The 27,549-nt window shown below is 35.3% G+C and overlaps 3 protein-coding genes across 5 annotated transcripts; 2 read left to right on the top strand and 1 right to left on the bottom strand.

The window, feature by feature from the left end:
* Nucleotides 1-71: 71 nt before the first annotated feature.
* LOC141842308 (ubiquitin carboxyl-terminal hydrolase 14-like) lies at nt 72-13,997 on the bottom strand. 3 transcript variants are annotated; one of them, XM_074730519.1, is made up of 19 exons: nt 13,809-13,997; nt 13,525-13,696; nt 12,599-12,711; nt 12,170-12,506; nt 10,781-10,875; nt 9,472-9,605; nt 9,323-9,379; nt 9,157-9,234; nt 6,050-6,104; nt 5,149-5,229; nt 3,553-3,751; nt 3,418-3,475; nt 3,207-3,329; nt 3,021-3,109; nt 2,820-2,909; nt 2,529-2,699; nt 2,243-2,370; nt 1,960-2,086; nt 72-519 (listed from the first exon to the last, which is right to left on the bottom strand). In XM_074730519.1, the coding sequence occupies exons 1-19, from the start codon at nt 13,902-13,904 to the stop codon at nt 341-343; spliced, it is 2,382 nt and encodes a 793-aa protein (XP_074586620.1). In that variant the 5' UTR covers nt 13,905-13,997; the 3' UTR covers nt 72-340. The 3 variants fall into 3 exon arrangements, with proteins under 3 accessions (XP_074586620.1, XP_074586627.1, XP_074586635.1); XM_074730526.1 differs by having other exon boundaries at nt 13,525-13,701; nt 13,809-13,881; XM_074730534.1 differs by having other exon boundaries at nt 13,525-13,689; nt 13,809-13,870.
* A 215-nt stretch (nt 13,998-14,212) lies between these two features.
* Nucleotides 14,213-17,298, top strand: LOC141838845 (multiple organellar RNA editing factor 9, chloroplastic-like). Its single transcript, XM_074726442.1, has 4 exons — nt 14,213-14,690; nt 16,533-16,630; nt 16,707-16,772; nt 16,846-17,298. The coding sequence occupies exons 1-4, from the start codon at nt 14,305-14,307 to the stop codon at nt 17,004-17,006; spliced, it is 711 nt and encodes a 236-aa protein (XP_074582543.1). The 5' UTR covers nt 14,213-14,304; the 3' UTR covers nt 17,007-17,298.
* Nucleotides 17,299-17,962: 664 nt separating this feature from the next.
* On the top strand, nt 17,963-23,593 carry LOC141831360 (transcription factor ILR3-like). Its single transcript, XM_074718718.1, has 5 exons — nt 17,963-18,183; nt 19,284-19,331; nt 19,418-19,495; nt 19,599-19,761; nt 23,097-23,593. The coding sequence occupies exons 1-5, from the start codon at nt 18,047-18,049 to the stop codon at nt 23,364-23,366; spliced, it is 696 nt and encodes a 231-aa protein (XP_074574819.1). The 5' UTR covers nt 17,963-18,046; the 3' UTR covers nt 23,367-23,593.
* The last annotated feature ends 3,956 nt before the right edge of the window (nt 23,594-27,549 follow it).

The raw sequence follows: 27,549 nt of genomic DNA, 5'->3' as shown, positions 1-27,549 counted from the left end.
TGAAGAGATCTGCCGCTAGTGGATCATTTGAACAGTGAATTCAGATGACTTAAGGAAACAATGAATTAAAATGTGAACAAGTTCTTTTGATGATTAAAGATAAACAGTATATTTACGGGCATAAGTTGGATAATCAAGTCAAATAGTCTAAGAACCATCAGATAACAGATACTAGCATCAAAGGTTAACATTAATCATGCGCACTGGACGCTTAGTTATATGCCACGGCAACAGGAAGCCACCACTATAACGAAGTAATCATGGGGAAAAGTTGCTTGACAAGAATCCTAGCATTTCCTGGGAATATTAGTTCTAACGTCGCAAACCAGTTATGTCAATTTTAGTCAGCTATTCTCTCGTAGAAGTACAGGTACCCCATTTCTTTTGGTGGATCCACGGATGCTCCAACTTTACTATCGTTGAATATTACCCATCTTCCATCTTTATATACATGAGCCACATAATGGCCACAATGAGTGGAAGTCCCCATATGACTAATAAATGCCATGAGCTTGTATCCTGCAAAATGAAATTGTCAATGATATAAAGATAGCAGTCAACACAACCAAATAAATATATAAATAATAAAAGTTAAAAGTGAGGTTCGTAAAAAATTAAAAGCACAATATAGTCCAAATCTGAGTTTGGCCCCCAGCAGAAATGCACAAAGTTACAAAGATATTGAAGCTGGTAGGAAAAGAAAATTGCAGGTTGTTCAATGACCTGAAAATAAGCAGCGGAAAGTTCTTTTGTTCCTAATGGAGCATCTGGAATAGGTCTTCATCAAACTTTGTGCTTAAATTTTATGAATACAGACGAGAGTAATATTTGTAGAGTTGCAAACAAAAAAAATGAAGACATTGTGAAAAGAAAAAAAAACAATATACTGAGAAACATGGTCTATAGCTAACTGCTACAGAAGAAAATAAAAACTTCAAGCTGCTTACTGCAACAACTAAAATTCCAGATTTTGAGCGGTAAACAACTATAACTAAAGGTGTCAGTGAGCATGGCCCAGATCCCAGCCCTGAATAAGCAGGGCAAGGGCTAGGCCCAGTCAAACAGGACATGGACTTATTAATAAAAAATTATTAAAAAATAATTAATTAAAAATATAAAATCATAACTGAAAAATCTGAAATATAAAAATAACAATTTATTAAATATTCTCCAAACATTTTATCATTAATTTAGTAAGATTTTTTTAATAAATCATTTTTTCTAAAAAAAAGAAAAAAAATGTAAATCAATAGTTGGCCCATAGGCTAGTCACATGCACAGTGCCTGACCCTGCATGTGGATTATGCTTGATGTCCTGATTTTGTATTGGGCCAAGCTAGCAGACTGTTGAACACGTGATTGCCACAGTCCCAGCCCGGGTTGATTATGGTTGGGTAGGGTTGTGCCAAGTTCAACCCAAATTAGAGCTAGGACCAACTCATACTTCTACCTTTAACTCGAAATATCAACCGCAGTAAGTTATTAATCAATCACACTTTCTCTGTGACAACACATCTATATTTCATCCAGAATGCAATATCATCCATACTGGAGAGACTAAAATAAGGAATACAATTTCAGTTTTATGGGCGAACTACATAATAAAATGGTATAAAGTCTACCTACAGCTAAAAATCAACTATGAAGTTGTATGGATGGACTACATAAAATATGCATGGTGCAAAGTCTGATTATTAGAAATAAAGTTGCATGGCTAAAAGGAATTACATCATGTAAAAGTATCTAGACCTAGCTGTGAGATAATTTTGTGCTATTTCTTGTTACAGAACCTTACATCTTAAGATTTGTATAAAACCAGATATGCAGTTTTATACAGTCTTGTATCTCAGAAAACAATAACTTGGTGATGAGTAACAAATGGAGACAAGAAAATATAGAAATCCATCATTTCCATTATGAAGGAAACAAAAAAAGGGCAAGTAGTTAAAGAACACTAACTTCCACTTCCATCTGGTACCCCAGGATCACCAGCCTCCACAGCATTTGAGGTTGCATCTGTATCCTTTGAGCTAGAGGCCTCTGGGTGGCTAAATATCCAATCAGTTGCTTTCTCTATGTCCCCTCCCTATGTGAAAATATATACCAAAACAAAGTTGGAACTTGTAAAACAACGATATAAGCAAGCAAAAATGTAATATTTAATTGAAACATGTAAATCAAATGATCAGTCAACTAAAGGAAGTATCAGAAAATACTATCATCTAAAAAAAATTATTCTTACAGATGCTTTTAATGCTTTTCTAGCCACCTCTTCGTGGAACCCAAATGAAATTAAAGTTTCAACACTTGTTTCATCAATAGATTGAACTTCCATAGCATGAGAATTATATGAAATAGGCTCATCTATATCTGCATTGAAATGTTGAGAACTGGTCAAAACAATTGAATCACCTTTCCAAATAGCTTCTAGATCCTCTATAAGGCTAAAGGACCAATTTTGTCCAGAAAAATTGCTTACACGAGATGATGCTTAGAAAAAAGATTGTTCAATTATTCTAGACACAAACCCGGATCATCCATGTGAGATAGTAGCCATGTCATTGCTTCCTCAACTCCAGCATTAGCAGTGTTTAGGGCAGCCTTTTGACAATGGAGATAATTGAAACCCATAGCAGCAAGTTTGGAAACAATATCCTCACTAGCAGCTAGTTGGGTAGCTTCAACCTCCCCAACGACACCTGCGAAACAAATGCATGAATAAACAAGAAAGTATTGAAGAAAATATTAAACAGATGGTGCACTGATAGTAGCTGCTTTGCCTATTGGATTCACAGAGAACAGAGATTAATATTATTAACCTGTCTCAGGCAGTAATTCTTCTCCTGGCTGTAAACCTTTGCTGCGCATGTGTGTGATGTCAATTACATCAGGTACATCAATATAAACATCTGCAGAATAAATTGCAAATGTACAGAAAACCCAAAATAAGAAAATAATAATACCAAGACTCACTTAAAAAGGTGAAAATACCAAAAAGTAACACAATAAAAGGAAGATACCTAGTTTCTTTGGCACCCAACCTTCTTCCATCACAAACTTCCTCATGTGCAAAACCAGATAATCAGGAAAAGTAGCCAAACCAGCAGTCCTTGAAAAACATTTGGTAGTTGCTTTAGAAGACATCATAGTTAAAATTCAGAAAAAGAAGCAATTTATTTAAAGGCCTCCTGGTATTATCAACATACTTGTTTGCTGTTGTCTTAGCATCTAATGCTGAACTGTAAAAGTCATGAATTTCCTCAGTGGATGAAAAACTAGCTAGGCACGATTCCAAAGGGACCCTTGGTCGTACAATTTCACCACTAGCTCTGCCCAAACATGCATTCAAAATACATAAACATACAAAACATGAAAACAGCAACAATGGAAAACCTGTACAATCTTCCTATAGCTTACACATCAGCCCCTTCTGCATTCTTTTCCGCTTTGGTCTTGTTAAAGGCTTCAAGCTGTTCTGAATCATTAAAGAGCAAAATGAGTAATGACTTTGACATATCATCATCAAGAAAAGGGCAAGCATAACCAATTTACCTTTGTTAGTAGCCTCATGTAGTGGTATACTTAAAGAAAGAATATAATCTGATCTTTTATTATAAGCAACTTTTCCAGAGGGGCACTGAAGTCTCTCTTCGATCACAAACTTGAAGCTCCTCGAAGGATCCAGTGCCGGTTTTTCAGTATTGGCCCGTTCAACTTGGTCAAGCAAATGCAGGAAAAACTCAAGTGCATCCTAAACAGGAACAAAAGCAACAAATTTAAGAAACTAATAAGTGAATAAGTAATAGTGGGCAAAAGGTTAACATATAACTGAGCAAAAAAAAAGATTAAATTATATCTTCCAGAGTAGAGGAAAACCAATTTGTTGGGATTTTTGTACTAAATCTATAACCTACAACCAGAGACCCATCAACTTTATGTTTGTTGGTATTAAAATAGCCGTTGACATTGTGAAATATGCAGTCCCAACTCCCAACAGTAAATGGATTCACCATCTTCCATCAGTTAAAGTCAATCTTGCAACAACATCAAGGGATATGTTAGTATAAAAATTTTGTAGATGAAGGCAACAAAAGAGTTCATCATATAAACAGTTAAGTGAATTTCCAGTGATCTTGAACAACTAAGACAAAAACAAAAAGGCTGGCTTCTTACACGACAAATCAATCAAGTGGTCTGCAACTAATTCCAGTGTTCCACTGGTTCCTATTAAAGTCAGATATACTCACACATAAGAAAACTGATCAATTTGTTGAGTTGCACTGGTGCTGACCAGTTCATGGGCCTCAAATCTAACTGGATCCATACAAGCCTCTGAACTTTTCAGTCTGCTGGAGTCAGGATTAAAAAACTGCTCTTATTTTCACTTGTCAGAGGAAAATATGAGATAAATTGTAACATGACAGCTTTTTCTGAGTTCTAAGACATTGACAGCCAGTAAACTACCAGCAGCATTAATATTTGCCCTTAATCAGGGGAAGCCCGTTTTGGCCTCCAGCACTTTGAATTTCGCCTCAATGGACTATACCACCACTAGATAGCTAGGCTTCTATAAATATAGTTACTGATTAAGAATTTGGACTACTATAAAAGAATAGATTATTCAGGAAATGCAATCACCAACTAGAAGCACATCTAGAAACAGAACTCCAATTAGTCATACCAAAACACCACTGACAATAGCATGAACTCCCCTTAAATTCAAAGATTTCAGAAACAGGATGAAAGTTCCAGCAAACATAAATTCAATAGCAAAGTACTCTTTCTTGCTCTTTCCATTTCCCACACTTGAGATTGTAAGTCCTTCCATCTATTTATGCATGAGCTGGTAATGGTTCATGGAGAAAAGTAAACTTGCCAATGCCAATTGTATCATATTTGAAGGTACCATAACAGAATTAATAAGAAACATATCACAACTAAAAGAAATAAATGCACATGATAAAACAGCTTAAAATAACAGAAGAAAAGGTGTAAAAGGAATGGCATATGATTATCAGCAGCATATCAAATTTTGCATGACTTGTAGCCATGACATAAGCCAAAATAAAAACTCATAGTGTTGGTACATGTCAAAATAATCCAATATGATTCATTAATGGTAATAACTGATTAACAACAACAAGGTACCTGCTGCCTCATACTCGAAAACTCAGGATGACTAGCCGCAATAACTGTTTTAAACATGCGAGGAGGGATACCTTCTTGCTTCTGAATCAAAAAGGAAACCAGAGAGTTTTCATTAGCAGCAAATATCAAAGACACGGTAGAGGATTCTCTTGCTTTTTAGACTAATAACAGATAGTACATCAAGGCAAATTTTATATGATCAATTTTAGATGAGGTCAAGTTCTGTATATCATCTTTAATAGCTTGAAATCTTAAAGAAACCACTTATTACTGAAGCACATTTGAAGAAGAATAGGATCATTATCATATAGAGCTCCTAAATTAAACAAAATAATCAACATTGATTCACCATTTGCATGGGATGACCAATCAAACATGTGATATGCACCAAATCCATTATCCTTCAAACTTCAATTAACAATAGTAGCATTGATAATATTAAACCATGACTTCAATAAAAGAAAATTTAAAATGAAAACATGTACATAGAGGCTATAAGGTCAGATATAAAAATTTGATTCACCTAAAGAAAAATTTGTTCTTATTACTATTTCTAAGTTTACATGACAAATAACATAAAAGAAAATTAACTAAAGGGGGCGTAGGGAGGAAGGGGTAATCCAGTATGAAATATAATGTGCGTCTAAATTAGGCCAATGAAATGCAAGAACCAGCAGAAAAACTGAACTACATTATGGCCATGAGATATTCCAGTTACATTAATCATAGCACACATCAAGCTAGGATTAACAACAATTAACAACATCAGTTAAAAATTCTAAAGGTCCATCAGAGTTTCCAGCACTGGAAGTGTCTGTATTACAGTTCCCGACTTCATTAGTTCAGTTGAAAAACAATTTAATGTAAATGCAGATTTTCTGAGAGTAAGCCTTCAACATACCTGTTGAACTGGCAAGGAATATTTGCCAGAAAGCAACCCATGTGCCAGTTTAGTCCTACATGCAGTTTGCAAGCAAATATTAGAGAAGTATCAATTAACTCATGCAGGGCAGATCAGTCAGCTCATGGACATCAAAATGATAGCTTTTCATTGCTCTAACAAGGACCTCAATCACACCATTACTTTTACGAAAAGTTAAAATAGCAATTCACAAAAATGATGCTGATCGAAAGAGAACAGTAGAAAGCATCTTCATTTAAATTCCATACTTAATGAGTTGAACCACGTTCTAAAATAATTTAACGTGCCAGATTGATCAGTATGTACTGGTACAAACAAAGCAAAGACAGAGACAATGTTTTTATTTGAGCAATCCACAGTCAAGAATGACCTTAGTGTCTGGGTTTGGTGTACCATGTTTTTATAGCATTTTTTTGGACAATATGAACCAGTCCAACAAATCACTGAAACTCTCCCTCTTGCTTCAGCAATCCTCCTGGTAGGGCAACGCCGGTTTTGAATTCAACGGCTTCATCGTGCCCACCTCTCTTCCTTCCATCTTCTTAAACCCTAATCCCATTCTCCACTCCCGTTATTTGGTCGGAAGGGTTCACATTATTTGTGCTTGCTTTATCAATCTGTTATGGTCTTTGTTTTGATTTGTATATTTTCTCAGACAAAAAAAAAAGTTCTGCCGAGGATAGCCTCCTTGTTGTTTTGATCAAAACTGAAATGATCTTTTGGTATGGAAATGTTACTTGGTTTGCCTTTTCTTATATGCTCAATTTCGTTATGTAGGTTAATCACAAACCTCTTATTCGGGTTTAAGCTCTCAGAATTCAGAAGTTCGGTTAATTCGGTCGAAAATCGAATTAACCGATATTTTATTGGTTTGATTTGTTCGGTTTTTGTTGGAAATTTGATCGGTTTGTTCGGGTTTGGTTAAGTCAGTTTGATTTTACCGAATACTCAACCCCAACCACAAGGTTACACGGCAACAACTTTACCATTGCGCCAAGGCTGCCCTTAAAATTCAACACACTAATTTGAAATAATCTTCAAATATAATGAACTAAGTTGATCATTTCTATTTTCCTTACATCCAAGTTTATAAGTGAAATGATATAATAAAGTATTCATTTAGAACTCAATCTTAGAAATAACTCTGATAAACTTGGCCAGTTTATACAATAGTAATGAACACATAATTGAGTGGAAGATGCAGCATAGTTTCCAAACTAATTGATCTTGATACAGATAGTCGAAGTTTGATTTGGATCATCTGATCCTTTTATGGGTGATATCTCTGACATGTGCCAGAGGGTTGTCGCAAAATTAAAAATACAAACAACAATCATAATATCTCAGTGAATACTGAAGGAATCGTGTAAGGTCATGAGGATATGGAGGAATGAGTGCCAATCAATGAATTTCTCACTGATTTCATTTCAATTGAACTAAAGATTCAGCACTTTGTTGTGGATCACTGTTACAAAATCACAAGGAGATCCTCTAACTACTCTTGCCAATGCCACTAAATTGCATGAGTAAAGACGACTTAAAGAGCGGAGGGAGCAACAAGTGGAGGTGAGATTTCAGCTACAAGAGCAGAGGAGGGATTGACAAGGTGTTCAAGCTTCGAGTGTAGAGGGAGAACTCAAGGCTTCATTTTGGGATTTCTTTTGTGATTTAGTGAGGAAGAAGAGTTATTAAATTAGCAATTACTATGTTGTACAGTAATTTTTAATTGGAAAATTAAATGTCATGATAGTATTAGATTACTATTATTTGATAGGTAAAGTTAATTATGATATGCGTAATGCGTACAATAATAGCATTTACATATGTAATTTATAGAAAATATTGACTATATTAGGAAATAAAAAATTCAAATTAACTATTAAATGATAGGTCAAAATTCTATTGTTGTTATTACACATAATAAATTTATTACTAATAGATCATGAATTTGTTAATTAAGGTAATATAACTTGATCACTATAGAAATAATTAATACAAAAAAATATTAATAATTTAACAATAATATTAGTACAATAATGTCATTACTTTTAATGATCTGATTTATTTTTACTACAAACAATATCCTATTATTAGTAAATATTATTAATAATAATTTTAAAATATCCTTATTAAAAGTTATATCTACTAAGTAAATATTAGTAGTTTAACTAATTATGTTGTTTAAATTTCATGATCTTAATAATAATCATCATAATAATATAATAAAAAATAAATTCTAACATGCATATCATGTAATGTAATGTAATCATTCTAATGTTATAATAGATGTTTACATCATACTAATATGCACACTAGTATATTTGTTAATCTAATACCAATGTGGATACACAATAGCATATGGAGCTAATATACTTTATTGTACATACTGTTATGCATGTCAGATTAACTATACTTATTCATCTGATAATGAGCAAATGATCATATTATGTGATATCTTTTATATCTAATACATCAAACAAATTTGTTTTATTATTTTCATGCTTTTTAAAACTTTTCTAATATTTTTTTTACATTCCAATCCAAGATCCAACAGAACCTATTGATCCAATATGGCTGATACCTAAGCTTTTGAAAAGGTCGATATTGCCAACCATGGATGTCAAAGTGACACATTTACTAAGGCATTAAATTGATGTGATTTAAATATCAACCATAACTTTGGATGAGTGATGCAGATTGGATACCAAAATTACTCGGTTTACTTCACATATATCAAAATTGAACAAGTCCTCCCTTCATCACCATTGTTTCTTTCTTTCCTCTCTTCTTCCACTCAAGTAGACATGCACTAATAGTTTTAGTTATGTGAGGTATAAGTTTAGCTCCACATTGATATTTAGGTATAGGGAATTATGCTTTGAGTCTTACATATTCAATGTAAGAGTTCCCCTTATCAGGCACAATAATAGCAATAACTCTCAACTGGTATTATAAGACAAGCATGGGAATTTGGCATGTCAACTGTCATAATGCATAACACGTAAGAATCTATAGTAGCATGCATTTGGAAGATGCCATGCAATTATTCCTAACTATTTCTAGAAAGTCACTAGTTGAATCCTTACAGTTGCATATTCAAGTCCAATGTTGGATCAGAAGGTGCCATTGCAAAAGCCATCTTCAGACTTTGGTTTCCATAGTATCTGGGAAATGGGCAGACACAACAGGACTCATCAGATAAGCAACACAACTAGCCTATGCTAATGGCCTCCAATTTGAAATTATACAGACCTAGAGATGAAAGCATGAGTCGTAAACACCACTTGAATTGTTGATGCCATATAGCAACTGACAAAGAAACAAGACAAGAGAGCAGTCAATGTGCAGCAAAATGATGTACAAAGTGGAAGTAAGATGAAGTAACATCATCTGATGACTACCTATTTCCAAGGTTAAGAAGACCAGTATAACCTGGTCCAAATAAGAGCTCCACTTCCTGCCCACTTTCCTGGATACGATTCCAGTCAAAATTTGTGTTTTGGTCAAGTTCCCTTTCAGCAGTAGTCATTTCAGTCTGGAGAAGCAAAATAAAGTGACAATTCTTTAACTCCTTTTGCAACAAAAGCATGCACTAATGAGTAATGAGTAATAAGGGCGATGAGAAGTCTCGGAAAATGTGAATAGCCATGCTAAAGCCAAAAGATACTCATCTTCTTTGTCAAGCTTTGAATCAGATTACAAATCTATCAAATAACTACAATATCAAACTTGTTATGCTTCTTGAGCTCATCTCAAACACTGTCAACACTTCTGCTTCTTCTACCATCCCTAGCAACTAGTGTATGAACTTGTAGGCCAACAACCAGAGAATTCAAGTAACAATACATAACTTAGTCGATTTTTAATGTGAACAAATTGGTACTGGACTTTAAAGTAATAGCTTCCCATTATAGAGCATGTGAAAGGTCAAAAATGAATCGATGGCTAATACATGAGCCATATATCTCTTAAAATAGTTAAATTATGGTTAGTATCGCATAGTACATATCACAACATATTAGAGCCAATGAACGGCCACTCAAAATCAAAGTGAAATATAGTTATCAATTGTCAAACAAAACTTAATGACACATTTTTAGAGGAAGTTTCAAGGCATGATAAAGTTGAATGAACTCAAACAAATACTTATACATAAAAGTATTGTGTCAAGCTGAGCTATAGAAACCTTGCTGAATCTCAAACCAAAATGTAATGTCTATCCACTAGGAGAATTTGGCATGCCAGAATATCAAAAGCATAAATTAGCCAAACATCGTGGAAGAGCAACTAATCATTCTGCAAAGGTTGGAATCCGCCAACCTAGCGGCCCCACACGATCGGCCCCCCGACCATCTGTGGAGAGGTAAATCACGGTGAATGCGGGACTGGCCAGAGCACGGGGCCCGAAGGGTTTGCACAGGACACCAGATTGATGTTATCGCAAATGGAGCCCTGGACCTTCGAACCACTCACCTCATTCTGCAAGCAACCGTGCCCTGACCAGCTGATCCCGCCCGTGGGGGCGAAGAGCAACTAATCAAACATATACTAACTGAGGAGAGAGGAAATTAGAGAAAATAACATCGGATATAGATGAAGAAATTTTTTTAATTGTATAAACAAAGGGAGAAAAGAACAAATACAGAAGTGCTCTTAAGTTTCATTATACAGAGATATGAAGTTATCTTTCATCACTAATATATCTCTGACCTTTTGCAATGATGAGAAGTCAATACCGAAAAAAGCCAAATGTTGAGCTAATAGGGGATCCTCGACAGTATCATCCTCAGGGTATGAGTAAACGTCTGAGCTGCCATGATGGTTACAAGTTAAGCAACATATTAAAGAAGAATTAAACACAATGGACACGTCTTCACTTCACAAGAACTGTTATAAAAAGATGGAAACATGCAGAAAAGCATGATCCATAGTCATATTTCTCGTATTGACCATCACTGATAATATTGAGTGTAAGCATTGCTGGGTCAAAAGATAATCATGATTTTGCAACCACATGTGAGCATTGTTGACATAGCAAATAGTCACATGTGTATCACATCAAGTTTTTTATGAAGGGTGTACGAAATTATAACAAAGGGTAGATTTTAACACTTTGAAAAGATTTTGCAAGATTTGAAACTTTCAAAACAATGGGCTAAATTTGAGAAAACGTGTAAAATGTTAAGTTAGATTTATATATTAACCTTTGTAATAATATCAACGACGATAAAATAGGCTTGAACTTCAACCTCCCAAATATTTTTTGGCACGCAAAGGTTAAAGATGCAAACTGGAAGAGTATGCTCAGTTACTACTTAAACTTCTATTTTTCTTGGCATGACCTATTGACTCTACACAAATCAGCAGAAAATAAAAAATGATTTGCATGTTTTTGGTTCATAACAAATCATACAAAGTAACAAATCTTAATAGGACAGGACCATTTGGTGAGAAATTTACCTGACACAAAATGCCATGATTGACAGTTTTTTATATATTAGGATTATAATTACCTTATTGAGCTATCCATCTCATATTCATGTCATTTTGTGTGAGGCCCTATGATTACCAATATTTCAGAATTGAAAAATGGTAAGAGTTGCAATCTGGTGAGTGAGTTTTTAAGATGAAGGTCTCTTTCATCTTAGTGAAACAATAATAATCAAATCATATTTTCATTTCACTGACTAATATTTTATTTAGTCTCCTTCTACCCCTTCCATCTTCCAAACTATACATCCAATTCTTTTATTGGGGAATCCATTAGTCATCACTAAATATGTCCATACTAAAATTGACGATAAAGTATAAAAAATCAACAATGGTAAAGGCAAATCAATTACTTAATCTCAATATTACAAAAAATCACCACCAGCAACTAGTAAGAAAATGCCAAAAATAAATTCAGGAAAAACAATGGAAAAAATTTGAGGCTTGCAAATAAAGAATAATATATAAATAGACATAAACCATGGTATCAAAAGAAAGGAGACATGATATTCCCAGAGCAACATACAGAAACTTGACACCAGAAATTCATACACGTGATCAAAATATGCAAAGAAAAATCAAAATACGTTCAGGGAGAAGAACCATTACCTGCACTTTCTATGTCTGCAGTTATTGTACCAAGTTTCACAGCTAGAGGATAATTTGTCTCCTTGTAGTGTTCGATAGCATGATTATTGCCACCACTTCCATCCCAATTTCTCCGGCCACAAAGTATCATTCCATCAGTTAAGTTCAGCCACAGATTATCAGTTTTATTGCATTTGCAACATTTCCAACCAGACGGAGGCACAGCAATGCTATTATTAATCTGTTGCAGAGATAATGCATAAGCACTAACTTTCTTCTTCTCAGCAGTCCAAGCAGCTAACTGTTCTTTGCGTTCAGCACCGTCAGCTAACAAAACTGCATCAACCGCTAGCCTAATCTACAAATTCGTTAACAAATAAATGGAACTGTAAGATGGTCTTCGCTGCAGAATAAATTTTTGGAGATGAAATTAAACAGAAGAATGCATACTTTTTCTGGCAACTCAACAGAAGGAAATGGTAGAGATACATATTCAGGCAATATTACAATGTTGTGAGTTTCTTCATGCTCAATTTCCTGATAATCAAATCCTCCCTCCACACCTGCAAACCACATTGTACTAAAGGATTCTTCCCAAGTTTCCATAAAAACAAATACAAATTTTCAATCTTCACAATCATTCATACATTTCAAATTGTTTGGAAAAGTCCATTTTCTTTGACAATTTGTGCTTCAAAGGAAAATATTTCCTACAAAATTAATTTTAAGTTTCTAGTTGGCATATCGAAAATGAAGTGGATAACATACCTTAAAACACACTACCCAACAAAAATCATATATGCAAACTTATTTGAAAATTATGATTGGGCACACAAGAATTATAATGCAAATTTAAACAAAAATTCACTTAATGAGAGAGTAGACTAAATAGTTCATTTCTTTTTCCATCCATGAAATTCAGTGTTGAAATTCATTTTTCAAAAGAATATCTAGCATTGTCTTAAAATAAGTATCAAGAAAACCTGCAAACGTATCTTAGAAACTATACATAACCAAATACCTAAATAGAACACTGGATCATTAGATGGAAATCAGCCGTGTTAACATATTATAAGACTATCAATTCTAACAAACGTCATAAACATACTAAAATGGACTAAACACTGAAAATGAAAATATTTGGCATGCCACATTTTCTTTAGGGAAGCTGAGAAATATAAGCTAAACATAATGCAAATGGAAATATAGAATTGAACGTCCACCTTATTGAAAGTATAACTCCGTCTCAACTGTACAAAAACCCAATTCCAGTTTGAGAGAGTTTTTATTATGTTTAATTTAGTTAGACCAAGATCAAAAACAAAATATTGATATTGTTAGCCAGCTCTCAAGCAACAGGATGAACAAAAAAATACCAATTGCGAGCAGAGTTGGTTTCTTTAAAGGCCGGTCCTCAGGCACAGGCTTTGGTCTCTGCTGTATGTGAAGGTAAATTGGGTTTCCTGTCTTTTCGTAGTTCCAGTCAACGTACTCCTTCCCAAATGCAAGAAACGAACTCATATCAACGTAGAGACCTCCTTCTGAACTCTAGCCTCCACGAACAACACAGTTAGATAACAGAAACTCATCAAATCCCAGAAAAAAAAAAGGAAGAATGGAAAACAACCAAAAGAAAGCTGCGATAAGGGGACTGGATTACCGGGGTATCGAAGGAGACGCAGCACTCATTCTTGTAGATGCGGTTGGTGGGCTCCGGGATACGGACCCTGGAGAGGTGGGAGCGGAGTAGCTCCATCGGAATCGGGATCGGGAATTAGGGTTTCTACGAAAGGAATAAGACGAAGAGATTCCGATAGAGCAGATGACGATTTGTTCGGGGTTCGGCGAGGGCTTCTGCGTTGCGCAAATGACGGTCTTTTGAAGTTGGATTTTAGAGTGTCCTTTTGATTTGACGGAATTACCACAAAATTCAAAATGCCCCTCGTAATCTCTGTTTATTTGCGGAACACCTTGAAATGGCCCTCGGTATTCAAAATGCCCCAAGTAACGGGGCCGGTGAGACTTATCGTAAAAGGATTGCTTATCGAGTGACGCCAAAGGGAGCGAAAACCCTAAACCCGCTTCTCGAAAATATCTTCTTTTTTCCTATACCTTATCTTCTTCCTCGTCCCACGACACTCTCTATTCATCCTCAAATGGCGACGATTGCCTACTCCTCATGTTCTATGATCCACCAGAAGCCCCTAGTAACCTCCCATATTCCACAGTTCTCTCTTCTTCTCCCGCATCACGCCTCGAAATTCCCCTGCGCTGCCCTCGCCTGCCGCGCTCGCCACGCCCTCGTCGCCCCTCTATCCTCCGGCCTCCGCGCGGCCTCGGTGATCCGCGCGACTGCTGTGGGTTCTGATTATTCGTCAAGGAAGGGCGGAGGCGGCAGCAGCGAGCCCAGGGAGACTATCCTGCTTCCTGGCTGCGATTATAATCATTGGCTTATTGTGATGGAGTTTCCCAAGGATCCGGCTCCTACGCGAGAGCAGATGATCGAGACATATCTGAATACGCTTGCCACTGTTCTCGGAAGGTGCAATCTTCAGCTCTAATTTAACTTTGTTTGTCAATTAAGGTCATGTTTTTGTTTTTTGGACGGTTAAGGGACGGATCATGTTTTTAACCTGGTTTCTTTGTTTAGTTTAAATTTTCTAATTCATCAAAAAGAAACATTTGCAAATTAAATACATGCATTTTATGAAACAATGATTATAATTGCTGTATGAAAGTTGGATAAGATGAGAAAGAAAAGAGGATGAATGGTAAAATTTTCCTCGACCTATTCGAACAGCAACCTTAGATGGAACTAAGTGCGTTCGAGTTTCATGGAACCAAGTTCATGTATAAAGTGTTAGGCTAGGTTAGACTTAAACATGTTAGTTTTGTTGTGTGATGGGATAAAATTACTTAGTTGATCACAAGTAGACTTCTAATAGTTAAGTTCTGTTGTTCTATAGTATATTACGATAATTTAATATTAGTCACAAATGAAAATTCTTATACTCAATGTACATAGTTTTAAAAAAAAGGATTGGGCAAAAGCATTTTCTAAATTTGTCAGAATATTAATTAGACAATGGAAACTTGTTGAGCGTTTGTTGCCGTGCCTATGTAAAACATATTCTGATATTTTTTTTCTGATCGATGTCTTGTATTCTGCCACATTGCCTTAACATGTATTGATTTTTCTGCTTTTTGGTATACCTATTAGCAAGGTAAAGTGAGGAGAGGAGTGGGAAATAAAACCTCCATTTAGAGTTGAATTACATCTAATGGAGGAGGCCTGAGAAGGTAATAAATGAATGGGTTAAGATTTCTCCCCTCTTATACAAAAGCTCCACAGATAAGGGGAGCCAAATAGTCCCCTATTTGAATAAAAGAGGGAATTTTCAATGACCCTTAAACAAGTTAATATCGTATTTGGATTTATCTCCAGCTGAAGTGACTTTGAAAAGAAATTTTAAAAGGTTAAAATGAAAGAAAAAAAAAGATCCATTTGTTGCATTGTTCAAAATTTTGACGGGCACAATTACATATGGCTGATGAAGTAAATTCAGCAAGGGTAATAGCTCTTTTATCTCCTAGTATAAGTTGAGCAGAGACGCATACATATACAAAATTGTCTAGTTCATGAGGAACAGTATTTAGCTAGCTGCACTTTGAATATAATGGAGGTTTTGAAGGCAAAATTTGGTGGGACCTTGTTAATCTGAATTATATTTAACTCTGTCTACAATTCTAATTATTCAGTAAATCTCTGTTTTTTCTCTCTGGATCTTTTTCAGATTCTGACAAATTGACTAGCACCGCCTAGCTGAAGTTGCTGTTTGTTTTAGTAGAAATGATTAATGTGGAAGTTTTTGCATAAGTACTTGCCAATAACGGCTTGCTTGTTGACTTAAACTACCAATCGTTATCCTATTACCCAGGAGATAGTAACCGAGATTACTATTTATCTGGAGGTAGTGAATAAATATAGATACCATAGTTGGTTCAATTATTATCTATTTTTCTGGGAATAGATTGTTCGAGCAGAGATAAGCTGGTAAATTTCATTTCTAAGTGCAGTTGGTGGAAATTGAACTGATGGCCGTCATTTAAAGATTCAGCATATTCATTGTGATGTGAAAAGCACGAGTTGCCAGTATAAAGGATCTGAAAATTCAGCCTTTTCACAATTCATTCAAATATATTACCTGTAAATTTCTTGTATCATTTAATGGAGTTGCTTGAGGTAGCTTTTTTAAATTAAGGTGCCTTCTGTTGAGTTGCAGTTAAAAATGTAGTGATTCTTTCTTGCTATTTGAATTCCTACATGCTGTCCTAGTGGGTTCGTCCTTGTCCATACAATGAATCACATACTTCACCTTCGCAGCATGGAAGAAGCCAAGAAGAACATGTATGCTTTTAGTACAACAACTTATACAGGGTTCCAGTGCACTGTGTCTGAAGAAACATCAGAAAAATTCAAAGGTACCTTTGGTTCCATGGAAACGCAACTTCTTTGTTTCATCCTATAAATGCGTCCACAATCTGTTGTTTCATGCAGGACTGCCAGGCGTTCTCTGGGTACTGCCTGATTCATATCTTGATGTCAAAAATAAAGATTATGGAGGTTAGTGAGTGTAAATCATTCAGTTTTTTCCCTTCCGGTTTCCATGTATTCTCATTCATGCTCTTTATTTCAGGTGACAAATATATAAATGGGGAGATCATCCCCTGTACCTACCCTACTTATCAACCCAAGCAACGTTCAAAGAATGAAAGCAGAAGATACGTGAGACGGAGGGATGGCCCTCCACCAGAGCGGAGAAGAGGCGGCGATTCATCTCAGGCTGGCCCTGCTTAGGCATGAGTCTGAAGCATCCACGGGCTTCGACTGTCATACTTTTTGTCCGATGACCGTGATTTATCTCTTTTGGGGCCATCAGTTATTGTGTTCGTATATTGGAAGGCTTCATCTTACATCGGTGCTGCAAGTTTTTAGGTGAGCCATTACCATGTTCTGGTAGGGGTGACAGGAAGTGTGGATTGGATGTCGTGGCAACCACGAACAGTTAGTAGAAGAAGCTACTACTTTCTATGAGTGGAGACTGTTGAAACTTATTAACCGTTAATCCAGGTGATTGTTATTGCTTGCATGGGTTGATATAATTGGCAGCTTAAAGTGGAAGAAATTATCTTGAATTCTATTCAAAAGTTTTTTCATAGTAAATATTATATTTATTAGATTATTTCTAGTGTCAAACTTTTTTTTTAAGAAAAGTTTATTCAAAATCATGATTTTATCACCGGCTTTCCCATTGTTATATGATGGAATAATGATTTGGGGTCACCATGTCACATGATTTCACTAGTGTTGAAAATTCGCTCGGAGGATGGTGCAACGACAAAGACTTTTAATTAATCAAATATCTATAAAACGATTTTTAATTACGGTGTGTGGATTAATTATATATCGTTTGTGTTGCTTCTCGATTTATCTTCCATGAGATCAGAATGATACTTTTAGAGTTAATCGATTCGATTACTTTTGAAAAACATAATAATTTCACTAGATGAATAGCGAGATGATTTTGTAAATGTTAAAAGATTTGAAAAAAAAAATATTGGTCTGATCTGAAAAGTTACAACTTTGCCTTGCGACACCCATACCATCGGTACCCACGGAGTATTCCATAGACTTAATCATAATTGGATAGGTAGATTAGTAGGTAATAAAATCAGTAACTGCAATTTCCAGATATATCCGCCGAGCTCAGCAGCTGTAAAGAAAAAGACATAAAAAAAGGAAAGAACGTCGAAAACCAACCATTCTTCCGACATCGAATCGGTACCCCATCCCGATTCCTCCTTTGACCGCCGCCGGCGATATCTAGGTTTCCGGCGATGGGCTCGTCGGAGAACCCAAATTGGTTATTGGAGTCCCTGATCGACGAAATCCCCGTTCCAGAGGGGGATTTTGCAGGGAATAACGATGGCTTTTATTGGACTGCTCAGGGATTCAACCCTTCCTCTAGCGTCAGGTGATTTCGTCTACGAATCTTAGGGTTTTCATCGAATACTCGTTTTGAAAAGATGTTCCCCTTTTGGATGGATCGGGTGGCCGTTTCTTCTAAATTTGTGATTTAGACGTCTATTTCTTAGGGATTGATGCTTGCTTTTTGTTCCGGTATTGAAACCTAAGGTTGGTGTTACTTTTATGAATGATGGTGAGATTTGGATGCGTCATAATTATCGTCAGAACTGTAGTTTTATGTTTTTCAAAGACCTTGTCAAATTGATTAGCGTGCGCGAATTCTTTTCGCCAATCTAAGCTATGAGGATGAGTGAGTCACGGTATGTGTACTTGCTTGTTTGGTAGGGCTTTTCTGCTGCAGTGTTTCACCTACTTTGTTCTAGTAATGGTGATATTTAGTTACTTATTTATTTTTTGTTGATTCGCCTTGTTTCATGAGATCTATGTAGGGTAACGAACTACCCCGCTTGTATTATAGATATTTTATCTTTAATATTAGTTAGAATGTAAAAGGTAAACATATAGCTGATAGATAAATCTTCATCTTCATGGTTCTGTGCATCAAAAACTTTTCTACCAGAGCCTGCAAGATCGAGACTATTCTGATTGTTAAATGTTTTTGGTCATCGTTGCTTGCCATTATCTGGTCTTTTTGATGTAGGTTTTTCAGGACGTAGCCAATATCTAATTTTTCTATGTCGACTTAGTGGAGTTGGCTTTTACAATTGCTGATAGTTCTTCATGCTAAATTGCTAATTTAGTTCTTTTCTATCCTTTGTATTTTATGTTTTTGTTAGTTCATATGAGTTTTCATCAACTTATTCCATAACCTTTTTTCTCTTCATTTCTTTTTTTATTCTTAATTTATTTTCTACTCCCATGCTAGAATTTGAATGCTTCTATGCCCGTATCATACTTGGACTATTTACAGTTTACACATTTCTTGCATCCTTTTTTTGATTAAGTTGTAACTCATTTGTTTTCTATTCCGTTTGCTAGGATATGTTATATCATCCTTGGATTATTTATATTGCATATATTTTTGGGTATTTTGTTCATTACATTGTTTTTACTTAAGGTGTAACTCATTTTATTCAAAATTGACAGCTCACTTGCAAATTCTGATAGCATCAAAGAACCAGTTAATGGAAAGCGGTTAACTCCTCAAATTTAATCAGTTTTTTTTTCTAATTTATGTGTTTTGTGGGTCCTTTTATAATTGCATATCTTTCGAGTTGCAGTTCTAGGTCAGAAACCTGTGCTAAACCTGCTACCAAAGCTTGTAGAGAAAAAATGAGGAGGGACAAGTTGAATGACCGGTACTATTTGTTATTTGTCATAATGTGAACCAATAATGATCACAATTACTTATCATTAATGATCAAATGGCTTGAGGTTTTTTTACTTTGGTTTTGATTTTAGATTCCTGGAATTGGCCTCTCTTCTTGAACCTGGAAAGCAGCCAAAAACTGATAAAGCTGCAATTCTAAGTGATGCTACTCGCATGTTGACTCAACTACGCAGTGAGGCACAAAAGCTTAAAGAATCAAATGGAACTCTTGAAGAGAAGATAAAAGAACTGAAGGTATGTTGGACTATCCTTTTGTACTTCACATTCTGGCATCTCTAGATTGATTGTGCTGGTGGTTCAGTTTGAATTCTATGGTGTTGATTATGTGATTCTAATACAATCATATAGGTTGACTTGGAACTATAAGTTTCCAATCTGTGTTGTATGTGCATTGAATAAGTGAAACTCTACATAGATTTGAACACTAGATAGTTGTCAATGTGAGCATGTGTATTTTATGTGCATGTTTTAATAAATCTCACATACTTTCTCCCTGGTTGATCTAATTTGAGGAAAAGTTGAACTATTAGAATAATTAATTGCATGCGAAAGGAATAATATTGAGGTGTTTGTTAGGAAGGTTAGAGATCAGATCCACTGGTGAGGATAACCAACTTTCTTTGAGAATCCAGCAGTGATCCTCTTGGAAAAGGGAATATAGAATAAGAAAGAAGCATGTGATAAAATTATTTGTGATTAAATTTGTTTGATTCATCACACACACACACACACACACATGGCTACCTTTTATTTTAATTGCTTCTAATAGAAAAACCAATTGGATAAAAAAACTCATTCTAACATCTTTGTCATTTGGCTACTAGAAGCTATATAGTTTGCCCTAGAAGTTTGGATGGAAAACATCATTCAAATAGAGTAGATGTTGATGAGATTAATAAATATATAGTGGCCAGTTGAAATGAGGTAGAGTTTCTAGAATCTTGTGATCGTTGTTTCTACATAGGTAGGAAGAGAAATTCTCATGAGATCATGGTGCAAGATACCATACTTTATGGATTAGAATATTGAATAGTTAGGAAACAACACAAAAAAGGGCAAAGATCAAAAGGGCATCCCTTATTGTTGGAATCACCAAGATGATATTCCACTTTGATTTTTTATCAAAGGGTGCCCCACCCTCATGTACAATTACCCAACTACTCTCTACTATTCCCTTTATTATCTCTCCCCTATATTTCCCGTCTAAATCTTGAATTGGGGGTGCATTGTAGCAGCTACGAAACAATAGCTACTACAACTATGAATGTTAGGTAAGCTTTGAGATGCCATAATTTTTATCTCGGATTGAAACACGGGACACACAATATATCAAATCAAAGCTTATTCAGAGATCTACATTTGTTACTAGGTGAAACAGCTCAGTCTTAGGCCCAAACAACATCATTTAAAGATTTTTCGGAGGCTTCAAAGAATTTTGGTTCTCTTTATTTAAGATTATTTTCTATGTTGTAGCAGCTACGGTTTCATAGCTGCTACAACGTGCTCGACCGATTCAAGATTTAGGCGGGAGATATAGGCAAGATAATAATAGGAATAGTACTAAAGGATAACGTGCCATTTTACATGGTGGTAAGGTGCCTTTTTGATAAAAAATCCAAATGGGGCGCCCTTTTGACGATTTGGAAAAAAAGGGGTGTCCTTTTGATCTTTGCCCAAAAATAATGTAGAGATATGAAAATGCATGAATGTGTGGGGTTATTTAGAAAGATAAAATAAGAAATGTTAATATTCAGTAACAATTAGTTGTAAACTCTAAGAAATGATATTTGAGCAGTGAGTAAATTTAGATGGTTCTTATACATTTGAAGAGATAACCAATTATTGTCAGCATATGTTATGAGGTGTTGGTTTAAGTTGCAAATAGCACAACCCATATAAGGTGTTGGGTTAAGTTGCAATGAGCCCAACCCTCCTTTTTAGTTGTCACATTGAGTTTGAAATAAATAAACTTCCAATGATAAGCTAAAGGAAGATGTTTAACTAGTTTCTTTGTTGAGTTGAAAGTGAGAGATTGAACACCCAATATACTATATGTTTAACAAACTTATACATTTGAAATACCTGAAATCTAATCATATGAAAATGAGTTTTTCTGATATGATGTCTTCCCATATATTAGGAACTTAGTCCCATTTTTCATGATCCGAATAAATGAGTCAGATAAGGTGCTTTAAAAAGTCAAACTTGACCTGTTACCAGTTCCAGAGGGAGGCAAAAAAATTTTAGTAAACATAAGGAAAACTGAATTATTAAAAAGTTAGTCAACATGAAACTCAATATTGATACGGCTGCCATAGAGTTCAGAGGAGGGGTAAGATTTGAGCAGCCATAGAGTTCAGTGGAGTGCTAAGACGGTGAGCCCCTGTGGACTCCTATGACTCCTGTAGTCCATGTTGTATAGCTGTTAGCAATATCTATGTGGTGAATTTGATTTTATCTAAGATGATGAAAATGTTGGAATGACCATTTATGCATTCAAGGCAGTTTCTTACCTTGTGTTCATTAAGTTTGACTATAGATTTTGTTTGCTTGATTCTCATGTGGTTGGTTATAGACTAATAGATTCCTGTCTTAGAAGACCAATTTTTTACTCTTTGAAACTGTCTTCCATTTGTAATCCATATTAGAATTCAGTTACTAGCTAATCCATATGAAAAGGCTCAAAAGGTTGCTGTTTTATATGAATTCATAGTTCAGGCATGTCGAATATTATTGTGAATCGAATACTACTGTGTATTAATCATTTCTAGACAAGGAAATTACTGGTTATAGGTTTGGCAGCAAATAATTCTGAGATTATCATTCCTTCCCCAAACCAACACCTAGATACCATTTTGGCATCATCAATCTATGCATTTAAGTCTTTCTATGTCTTTTTTGTTTGTTCCACAAAATATAAATCTCATTCGATCGTTGGTCAAAGATTGCGGCTAGATATACTATCTAGTTTTATTTAATGAGGATCTTCTATTCTTTTTTTAAACATGTATTAACCCTTACCCTAAAAAGAAGAGGAAATTGCAAGACTGGTACGATCAGAGACCTGAGGTTGATGGTTGGGCAATTTGGGTACAATGGATACAAAACAATAGTGTAGGATGAATGCTGCTAGAGAATAATAAATTCTATTGTGGACCAGTTAGATGTCTCTTTGATAGATGATCTAATAAAATAAAGTAGGTTAAATTGTATTAACTTGTTCAAAGCTGATGATAAATTGTCTTGTTAGAATCAATTAGAGTTGATGCTAATGGTTAAAAGTGCTTTAAATGATCTGCATACAGTAGTGGTTTTACCCGTGTAGAATTCAGTGCAACTATAATTGGTAAAGTTTTTGCTGTTAGCTGGGACATTGGCATTAATTTTGCCAAGAAGTTTCCAGTTTCTCTTTGTTTGTTTTTTAGAGGAAAGATTGGTACTGATATTTTGATCAGAAAATTTTGCTTTTTAGATGCTTGGCAGAGACCTAATTTGCAAATGTTTTTGTTACAAGTTGTTCTGTTCTATTAATGATCCATTAGTTAATAATCGGTTATGGTGTTCTTCAGGCTGAGAAGAATGAACTCCGCGAAGAGAAGCAGAAGCTGAAGGCAGAAAAGGAAAGCCTTGAGAACCAAATAAAGCTTCTGAACGCAAGATCAAGTTATGTTGCCCACCCGCCTGTTATACCAACTCCCTTCACAGTCCCTGGTCAACCAGCCGGACACAAGCTAATGATGCCAATCATGGGTTATCCCGGCTACCCGATGTGGCAATTCATGCCCCCTGCCGATGTTGATACCTCGCAGGATGCTGATAAATGCTCACCTGTTGCCTGAGCGATTCACTGATCAAACATTCAATTCTACCTATGTGAAAGATTGTAGATGATTTCATCATCAGTTTAAGTTACTGAACGTACTCCTGTAGGATGCTGATAAATGCCCACCTGTTTCCTTAGCAAATGACTGATCAAAAATTCAATTCTACCTATGCCATACTGTAGATGATTTCACCATCAGTTTAAGTTACTGGACACTTGATGGACATGCAGGTTTATGGTGAATGACTTATCTATTTGTACTATATATGAATCGGTGATGAATAAAGTTACTGATTTCTGTATTTGCACCGTAGACTGGATGACATGCTCCCACACCACTGCTGATGCTTATTTATTGAATGATCGAAAGTTCCATGCGTCTGTCAGATCCTCGTGTGCGATCATTTTTAGCAGTAAACTTTGGTTTACTTAGTTGTGTCCTTGTGGATGTCAACCAAACTGCACTTTTTTCTTTTTTGCAAATCACAAAGCTAAAGCTACGTTGATTAAGCAATTGAGGGGTTCATGGGTTAAACATTCAAAATCCAAGATTACCTTGCAACTGTAAAGTCAGCGTCTCTTTTTATAACAAAGCAACACTATATAAAGAAACTATGTTTGCAAAGTCAGTATCTCTTTTTGTAACAAACAAACAGTACATAAAGAAATTATGTTTGCACGTTTAACGTGTTTAACAAATGCATCTTTGATGCAGCTTAAAATTAAACTCTTGTTGGAGTTGCTTTCGAGCTCCTTCTTAAGTTGAAGAGAAAAGTCATCATTCACATTGTTATCATCCCAATCGTCCTCTCACTGTTGCATCACTTTGTTTGCCTTCTTCATTCTCATCATCCCATTCTGCAGCAAGTATAATACGATTGGTTATTATCAAAAATAAACACATGGTTCAAATTCCACTACAATTTCTATTTTCAAACAATCCTGCTCGTTATTAAGTCAACGACCCCAATTTCAAAATGTATATTTTTATTTCTCAAGAAAGACCAACTCTTCAACAAGTAGGAAATGAAGAGAATAAAAAGTATTGTCAGGGCAGCAAATAGAAAGTATAAACCTTGTTAACAGACAATATATTAAACGTAAAAGAGTGAAGCAATCAGGGTTTGTCATTTGCCAAAGATTTATGGAAAACATCAAAAGATGGGAGTGAATAAGAAAAAAGATGAAGGTGCTCAAAATAAACAATTTTTTGTATTATCAGAGAGGAACTAGACAGTAGCAAAATAAGTAACTCAATGGAAGTAAGAAAGTTTGGAAGGAAGAATATAAGGATTTGCCTAAACCACAAGGTGTCAGGAACCAGAGCAATCAAAAAACAAAAAATGTTTTGCGTTCAACAACCAGAGTTTTGGTTTGCTGACAAGCATGCAATACTACATTCTAATCGCCAAGGTTTCATTGATTATAGAGACCAATTTTGACCATTTCCTGATATATAATGTTTTATAGTTACTCTGACCATGTTAAAAGATTCTCACATGAAAAGTAACTGAGCCAATCATTCTTCACATTGCCATAGATAGTGATACTACAAAATAGTTTGAAATATCAGTGGAGTTCCATTCTGAAAAGCTGAGGGAAAAAATAAATGGAATGGTTTCCAAGACGTGTCCATAAGCTCTACGTCTGGATCTCAATTCCTGATGCAGTACACTACAAACTAGCTTCTTGAGCTGATAGTTTGGGTAGAAGTTTATTTGTCACTAACTGCCAAATATGAATATCCTTTATTCAAAGATGGGAATGGTGTCAAGCAAGGAGGGGCGTCAAGTATAATCCCCTGCCTCATCGCCACCACACAAGACATGCCAAGGGAGAAGCTCAGGACAAAGCAGACCCTTGTAGAAAGCAAAATCTGATAGACAAGTTTGATGAAAACAAAAATCAATATCAAAGTTATGTAGGTGGGATGGGCATCAATGAGTGGGGACAACTCTAAGATTGTGGGTTCTCATTTTCATCTCATCATTAATGAATAATCAAGTGGGAAAGTCGGTGCAGGATGAATCAAAGTGTGATCCTTATATCTCATAGGATAGAGAATCAAAGTTAGCCGATGCAAACATTTTAATACTAGTACAAATCTTGGAGACTATGTTTGTACAATTTTTTTTGCCAAGTTAATTTTTGTTTGCGTATATAGCAGTAAATCATGCTGATTATAAACTTATACATAGTAATTCAAAAATGAAATGCTTTTAGTTTGTTTGGAAAAGTACAAAATATGCTCTAGAACCTATCATTCTCTAGTTCCTTAATCCTACTTATTTATTAATTCAGATGCTCTGACTCATAAAGAAGTTTTTGAACAATAGGTGAGCAATTAGAATCAATAGGAAACAAATTGAAAAAAAAAAGTTAGAAACCTGTTGTAGACTCAGGAATTAAAAGTACCAGTGTCAAGTGTTGTCACTATCTCAAAATCAATAATGAATTTAAATCACTAAAGGAACATGAACCAAGATAAACCTTGACCGTAGGAGCATTTAGAGCCATAAGAATTGTTGTGCCAAATGATCCATAACTGCATCGCTCTCAACATACATTATTTACCATAAAGAATTACTTCATATTTTCCACAAAACAGTGCCTAAACCCCAGGTCTTGTTCTAGAAACACTAATTTTGTGTTTCTTGGATGCAAGTAGGAGGGAAAAGAGAAGAAATAAAAGTATCAATCACACTTGTATACTTGCAAGGAAGCAGAGAGGAATGAATTAAAATCCATCGAATTCCTCTTTTCTATTTTCGCCTAAATTAGATACAAAAATCATGTAATAGACAGTAAGTGGTATTATTTGTTTCCTTGCAAAACCATCCAAGGATATTTGGGCAAAGGGAAATTAAACTTTCGTCTAATAATCAGAAAGTGAACTATTTATTCCTCGTGCAACTGTCCTAGCATATTAGAATAAAGCAGTAGTAACATAATACAATTCTCTTTTCTTTTAGTTTCACTTAAACCTTCACTTCTCTCCTACTTCCTCCCCTCCGTGTAAACACAGCTTAAAGCACGCAAACTACTTATCAGAAAGATGCACAAACTGATGCAGCATATCTTTTCGTTGGGAATTATCAGCGAAAGAAAAGGGGTATTACAATAATAAACACAAGGTCAAAACTGAAAATGACCTTCGAACTCTGGCGTTATTTCCAGATAAACATAATTCAGAATCTGTGTTTCGTCTTCTTCTTTTGTAATTCTATTGTAATCAATTCACCAAGTACATGTCTATACAAGAAAAGATATTGAGAGAGAGAAAAATCATCCTATAAAACCAAATTCTGAGACGGATAATGATTGCTGAAGGTAGCAATTCACACACATATAAATTTTCAAAACTTTACCAACAGGCAAATTAATGAAAAAAAAACGTCATAAGGGCATCACAAATGTGATTGGAACGGAAAGACGGTAACTTTAGTGAAATAAGGGAAATAGACTTTACTTTTCATCTTGCAGAGTCCACGGAATAAATATATAGATAAACCCTAAAAAAAGACATGGTACCTTCCCCGATCTCGAACTCGTCGTCGTCATCGAAGATGTCGACCTTAGGGTCCTCCGAAGCCGCGGGCTTAGTTTCCGCAGCCATTGAAGAACAAAGATCCACTCAACACACCCAAAGTCGTCGCGCGTCAGGATTAAGAAGGAAGAAAAGCTGCGCGTGGTTATTTTAGCCGATAAGATCCATTAGATCTGCAGCTTTAAAAATAGTGCCCTGAAGCTTTAAAATGCGTGTTTATTGTCCTATTTAAATATCATTAACAATGCCATATTATATTTTTCTAAAAAAATAAAAAATATTCGAAGTTATTAGATATAGAATTGTATTTTATTAAACTATGATTTTTCTGGCATCATAATCAATGTAATTAATCATGGTCTTGTATTTTTAATTTTTTTTTTTTTGAAATAGAGCACTTAAATTCAAGGCAATTCCAACTGATGAAGCATGAGCTGAAAAATAAAATTACATGTTAAATCAAAGATCTCAGTCATCTACATCTTCCTGGAACTTTCCTTCTACTATGGACATCATAATCAAGTATGAAGTTATGAGGAAACCAAACACTGTGTTCATCAAATGCTAAGAATCGAGGTTGTATGAAAAACCAAATTGGGAATTAATTATTAAAAAGTCTACATCCTCCACAACTTCCTGTGCTTTTCCTATC

Source organism: Curcuma longa, chromosome 1 (assembly GCF_044706935.1).
Source record: "Curcuma longa cultivar G26 ecotype Majalengka, Jawa Barat chromosome 1, ITB_CL_G26_1.1, whole genome shotgun sequence".
NCBI classification, from domain to species: domain Eukaryota; kingdom Viridiplantae; phylum Streptophyta; class Magnoliopsida; order Zingiberales; family Zingiberaceae; genus Curcuma; species Curcuma longa.
The sequence above is the reverse complement of the archived record's forward strand: the minus strand, read 5'-3'. Positions and strand labels throughout refer to the sequence as shown.

What these genes read in the sequence shown, in the direction of transcription:
- LOC141842308 (XM_074730519.1), bottom strand. Translation starts at nt 13,904, where the DNA reads ATGGAGCTACTCCGCTCCCACCTCTCCAGGGTCCGTATCCCGGAGCCC. An exon ending in AATGCAGAAGGGGCTGATGT is followed by an intron (nt 3,330 to 3,417) that starts GTAAGCTATAGG and finishes ATGTTTGGGCAG; the next exon opens with AGCTAGTGGTGAAATTGTAC. An exon ending in AGAATTACTGCCTGAGACAG is followed by an intron (nt 2,700 to 2,819) that starts GTTAATAATATT and finishes TTTGTTTCGCAG; the next exon opens with GTGTCGTTGGGGAGGTTGAA.
- LOC141838845 (XM_074726442.1), top strand. Translation starts at nt 14,305, where the DNA reads ATGGCGACGATTGCCTACTCCTCATGTTCTATGATCCACCAGAAGCCC. An exon ending in CTTGCCACTGTTCTCGGAAG is followed by an intron (nt 14,691 to 16,532) that starts GTGCAATCTTCA and finishes TCACCTTCGCAG; the next exon opens with CATGGAAGAAGCCAAGAAGA. An exon ending in AACATCAGAAAAATTCAAAG is followed by an intron (nt 16,631 to 16,706) that starts GTACCTTTGGTT and finishes TGTTTCATGCAG; the next exon opens with GACTGCCAGGCGTTCTCTGG.
- LOC141831360 (XM_074718718.1), top strand. Translation starts at nt 18,047, where the DNA reads ATGGGCTCGTCGGAGAACCCAAATTGGTTATTGGAGTCCCTGATCGAC. An exon ending in GAACCAGTTAATGGAAAGCG is followed by an intron (nt 19,332 to 19,417) that starts GTTAACTCCTCA and finishes TTCGAGTTGCAG; the next exon opens with TTCTAGGTCAGAAACCTGTG. An exon ending in AGAAGATAAAAGAACTGAAG is followed by an intron (nt 19,762 to 23,096) that starts GTATGTTGGACT and finishes GGTGTTCTTCAG; the next exon opens with GCTGAGAAGAATGAACTCCG.